Genomic DNA, 5,295 nt, shown 5'->3' with positions numbered 1-5,295 from the left:
AAAGAGAACAATGGGTTAAATTCCCAGCAATTTGCCTTCCTTTATCCCTCATATTTTACCTCAAACAGCAAAGTGAACAAAATCCTGTGTACTAGAAAATTCTTTCTCCCTATAGCACACACGCTGGTGAAAAGCTTGGTGATGGTTTTGCCAGTTTTTTGGGAATTTTACCTCATGGATTCTTTCAGACAGGCTTTTAAGTAAGGCATATTCCTCAGGCTCTCAGCACTTGGGCTCTTCTGAGCAGCCAGAACACTCTGGATTTCCTGGAAAAGCTTCTGCTGGACGTGTGGATTGCGGGAAATGTTGTACAGAGCCCACAGCAAACTGTTGGCTGTCTGGAAGAAGGCGAAAAGAAAGGTTAAATCCTCCTTTTGTGGGGACAGAAGAAGGTGTCAAAACTTCAAAGCAACATTTGTGGCTGGTCACAGCTTTATGGAATTTTGACAGCCTAAGGGATTATGAGCAGTCCCCGTTGTCCTCCAGAATTAAAAATCCAGTGATTTCAGGTAGAAATTCCTCTGCACTTGGGCCACTGAGGCAGCTGCAGGATTAACTCACTTCCAGGCATGCTGGTGGTCAGGTTGTGGAAGGAAGGGGGGAGCTGGGAAGATTTTAAACCCTTGGGAAATCCGCTTTACCGTCTCCACCCCGGCGATCTGCAGCTCTGCGATGGCAGCGTAGAGCTCCTTCTTGGAGAGCTGTCCCCCCGAGTAGATGTCACACAGCAAATCCTCCTGGGGGCTGGCAGAGTGCTTCTGCAGCCGGCAGTCGATGGAGTGCTTGGCTGAGGAGGGAGGAGCAGCACAGGATTAATGGAAAATCGCTCAAAATCCCATAAAAATACCAGCAACCCCACGTCCCACATGCAGGGTTTTAAAGAAGTGCCGAGCTGTGCTCTATTTTCAAGCCGTGGGTAAATAGTGAGTGTATTTATACCGAATAAAGGATGGTATTTTCACTTTTAAAACAAAATATTCAGTCCCCAAAATCCCTTTTGAACAGAGGAGCTCCTGCAAGCTCTTGGGAATTCTGCTCTCTTAAATTAGGGGAGGAAATTGGTGATATGTTGAGGGAAATATTCAGCAACCAGGAACATGAGTGTGTAAAACTTATTACCTGGGGTTTTCAAAGGGGATCAAGGTGTTAAAAAATCAAAGGGACTTAGCACCCACACCCCCTGAGGGGAAAAGTAAACCTTGGGTTTACCGGGGGAAGGCACAAAGATGCCAAATTTCAACATGCTGGGGATTTTTTAAATAAAAATAAATAGATTTTGCTCATGAGTATCCCCACTTTTAAAACCAGTTCCTGTAAGGAATTATTCCTTTTAAGTGGAGGTGTCAAACTGGTTTTTCTGAGCAAAACTGGTTTGAAATGTCTTTCCTAAAGCACATAAGCTAAGAAGCAATAAAATGAGTGCATGTGTGGCTGGCAGGACCAAAAGCCTTGAAGTATCCAGGACTCAAACACCAAGGGAAATATCTCAGTGTTACAACCTTCCAGAAGCTTTCTCAACCTTTAGTTATGCCTCTCACTGTTTAAATTAATGAAATTTAAAAATATTAAAAATACAAACTTAACTTCACATCTGGAGTTTGAGAAATTTTTGAGCTTTGAAGGCCAACTCATTTTAAATAGTCAAAAAATGATGGCAAAAGCCAAACTGCACCTTATAATTTAAATTACTGCTGGTTTTAAGATTTACAACCATGTTCCAGGTTGTTCAGAAAACCTATAATTTCTTTTTTTTAGCAAACATGGTTTTGTTGCATGCACAATTCTTGTTTCTCAAGAAAACAAGTCTTTGAGGGAAGTCCCTTTTCATTTATACCCTTGCCTTTAAAGAGATGACACATTTTTAATTTACTTTTATGACAGATTAAAGTGGTGCCATCACACTGCTGGCTGCCAGAATCCTGGGATTTCCCTGGGAATTGGATATTGCCCCACAACCTGGGTGTTAGTCGTGGGAATAGATCTGTGTTTAGGTGCAACAAATGTGTTTTAAACCGTGCTGAAGGCGGGGATTAACAGCAGCAAGTGTGAAAAAATCAGTTCCAGCAAGGAGAAAACAGAGATAAAGGGAAAGGAGATAAATTGGGTTTAAATAATGACCTGTTTTAAATATGTCATCCCAGGCTTTAGTGTGAGCTTGCCAGACTTTGGTGTTCAGCCTCTTGTGCAGCTCCACGGGGGTCACCATCATCATTCCAAAAGTGCCCATCATCTGTGGTGGGAAAGAGGGTGGGAAATCTCTCTTTAATCTCTTTAATCCACCTACTTGTAATCCCTGAACAAAACGAGGCTGGAAAGTTGGGGGCAATTTTCAAGAAGGCAAAATTCTGGTGGGTTTTCCATCCTGGACAGAGAGGATGGGTCTCAGTCCACTTAGGGGATATCCAGCTAAAAATTAGGGACAGCCAGGAGCTTCCTCAGCAGGGAACTCATCCTCTTTATTTTAGGCACCTGTTGAGAGTGGGACAAGCTACTTCTTGGCAGTGCCTCTCTCTCCCTTGACAACAGATGGAGGTAAAAACTGAGGCAGGGCTGGCTGGCTCTGTTTGATGACTAAAATTAGGCAGGTTCCTACCCCAGAGCCCCAAAGGCACGGCAGTTCTGCCTGCAGGACTGACTAACCCCAAATCCTGAGTGTTTGCATAATCCCCACAAAGGCAGCAGTCCCACCCTGCAAACAGCAGGGTTGCACCACAGGTGCCTCAGAGGGGAGCAGAGTCACCCATCCAAGCTGAGAGCTCTCCTTCCAGGAGTGCCCTGATGGCCACACAGCATTTTCCCTGTCAGACTGAGGCATTTCATAAAGGAAGCAGAAGCCCAGGATCAGCTGGGCACTACAGGAGTCATTTGGGACACGTAGCACAGAAGCCTGAGCTGCTTTTTCCAGCTGCCTCCTTTAAACCAGCGCAGCAGGGCTAGAAAATCACCACGGCCCCAGGAGAGGCTCTTCCATACCGTTTTTACAGCCTTGATGAAGTTCAGACTTTCCTCTTCTACGTCCTGCTGCAGGAGGCCAAACCTCTTTCTGTACAGCACCAGACAGATACCTGTTGTTGGGCAATATTGTAATTAAATTATATAAACAAAAGGCGGCGTGGGATGCATCGTTTATTACCAAGGAATGGCTTGGATGAGCCTTTGAAAACGTCCCTTGACACAGACCTGTTAGAGCAGCACTTGTAAAACACCTCCTGCTCGTTGGCCTGGGCCCCATCGAGGGTTTCCAGCTAAGGGCCCTTACAGCAGTATTTCTGCCCAAGTTAGGATTGCCACTGATCCCCACGAGCAGCAGATCTGGATATTTGGCATATATTTGGTGACTTTACTGAAGAGAACCGAGTGGCAGGAGAACAGGGCTTGAAGAGGCCGTCTACTCCAGCATTCCCTACTCCTTTCCACAGCCACAAACCACTTGCAAACACTGGCAGCATCCCACACTCACCACTTTCCTCCTCTTTCCACTTGCCTTTTTTTCCTCATTTTTTTTCAAGCTGTCACTTCCTATTTCTCCCTTTCCAAATGCACCATCACCACTGACAGGGGAAAAAAACCCCACTTTGAGGAGCTCAGTCCAGAGGCTGCTGAGATGAGCCAGCCAAGAGCAGCCAGGTCTGGCAGAGCTGGTTCAGTCACTACACCCAACCATCCCTTTTTTTGGGAATCACTAAGCCAGTTTCTGCCCTGTATCATTCCTGGCACTTTCCTCAGTGTGCTCTGAAGGGTTTCTAAGGATGAGGCTCTGCCTTGGTAACTCATTCCAGTGCTTCTCAATCCCAATGTGAACATTGGAAATGGGATTTTCCATTCCCTGCCTACTGTGAACACTCTGTTATTGGAATAGTTCATTGATCCTGCACTGCTGATAATTAACAAATATCATATGGACAAAGAAAGGCCGTGTGTTTTCTGATCCCACTCCAGATAAATGAACCAAAATCTCCCTGGTTTTTGGATTTATAAGTCACTGGAATGTTTGAATTTTTTACAAGCCATGCAGGTAGCTCAACAGAAGAGTTTCTATCTATGCTGATGAATTTTGCACTGACAGTCCCCTGGCTGCTCTGCAACTCTCTTTCTATGGTATTATAGCTGAGAGTTTGGAAATAATCAGCCAACACATTCATCCCTGATCATATTTTAGCTGAAATGCCCTGGCAGGTGCACTCCAGGCAAAAAACTACTCACTTTCAAATGACCATTTGTTGAATTCTGAGTAGATGTCTTCCATCTGTCCATTGTGGTCACAAATTTCATCTATTCTGTACATAAAGTCCTCCAGGACCTAAAGGGTGGAGAGAAGAGAGAGAAAAGAAGGGGATGAAATTACATCAACTAATAAAAATCCGGTGTAATTCAACATTTCAGCTGCCTTTTCAGCAGATAACAATCTTGCAGGAGAGGAATCCCTTTGTTCCCTGTTCTTTCAACAAGATTCAACTTCCCCCTCTGTGAACAAATGTTTGGATCTGACACAACTCTCGTGCTACCGGTGCTTCGATGAACTGAGCTTCCCTCCGCAGGGGTGGAATCCTTCACTCTGGGGCAGCACGGGGGTTTCACAACAGGGTTAAGCTGTTTATCACAGATGCTCCTCAAACTCCCTGAGAAGCACAGAGGTTAAGGACAGACGTGTTCCCTGAGGGGAGGAGCAGAAGACTGAAGGGGTGAAGGCAAAAACTACCGAATGCAAGAAAAGCAGGGAAAAGCTGTTTGCAGGAGCCTGTACCCTTATGGAATAATCCTATTTTTCTGTGGAGACAGTCTCAGCTACAGGTTTCTGTGTGGTCTCAGACCCTGGCAATCAGTTTGTGCTTGTTATTCCCTGAATGATCAGAGTCTGAACTCGTGGTTTTATCACTGTGGAGCAAATCAACATCGATCCAGATAAAACGGATCTGCTTTGATTCCCCATGCTGCCGGGGGAGCGGGGGGAGAGAAAGCATTTCTCAGAGCTCGGTACCTCATTGATCGCCGCATCCAGTTTCACAACTTCCCCGGGCTTCATTAATTTCTTCTGGAAGGCACTTCTTACCCTCTGCCAGTCCTTTCCTTCCCTGGGTTGAAACAACCACAGCGGGGTTGGGAAGCGAAAAGCTCAAAGAAAAACGAGAGCAGGAGAAAACCCCAAACCCGCTGCGTGTGCACCGCTGATGCTCCAGCGCACCGACGGCACAAGCGGGGGATCCTCGGGGACGGGGGACGAGCCCCGGGGGCACGGCCACCCTCGGGAACGCAGCCCGAGCCCCCCCGTGGCCCCCGCAGCCGGGCGGGGGGGGG

The 5,295-nt window shown here is 46.4% G+C and overlaps 1 protein-coding gene across 1 annotated transcript in view; it reads right to left on the bottom strand.

Moving 5' to 3' along the window:
- Positions 1 to 5,295, bottom strand: part of LOC103616823 (1,25-dihydroxyvitamin D(3) 24-hydroxylase, mitochondrial) — an 8,881-nt gene that overhangs the window by 3,261 nt on the left and 325 nt on the right. The window contains exons 2-7 of the mRNA XM_008635061.2: positions 4,979 to 5,072; positions 4,204 to 4,300; positions 2,974 to 3,065; positions 2,119 to 2,230; positions 642 to 787; positions 172 to 338 (exon numbers count right to left, since the gene is read on the bottom strand). Of these exons, the coding sequence (XP_008633283.1) occupies positions 172 to 338; positions 642 to 787; positions 2,119 to 2,230; positions 2,974 to 3,065; positions 4,204 to 4,300; positions 4,979 to 5,023 (659 nt within the window). The 5' untranslated portion in view covers positions 5,024 to 5,072. The remainder of the gene's footprint in view (positions 1 to 171; positions 339 to 641; positions 788 to 2,118; positions 2,231 to 2,973; positions 3,066 to 4,203; positions 4,301 to 4,978; positions 5,073 to 5,295) is intronic.

This window comes from Corvus brachyrhynchos, unplaced genomic scaffold (assembly GCF_000691975.1).
Source record: "Corvus brachyrhynchos isolate BGI_N302 unplaced genomic scaffold, ASM69197v1 scaffold10, whole genome shotgun sequence".
In the NCBI taxonomy this organism is placed as follows: Eukaryota; Metazoa; Chordata; class Aves; order Passeriformes; family Corvidae; genus Corvus; species Corvus brachyrhynchos.
The sequence above is the reverse complement of the archived record's forward strand: the minus strand, read 5'-3'. Positions and strand labels throughout refer to the sequence as shown.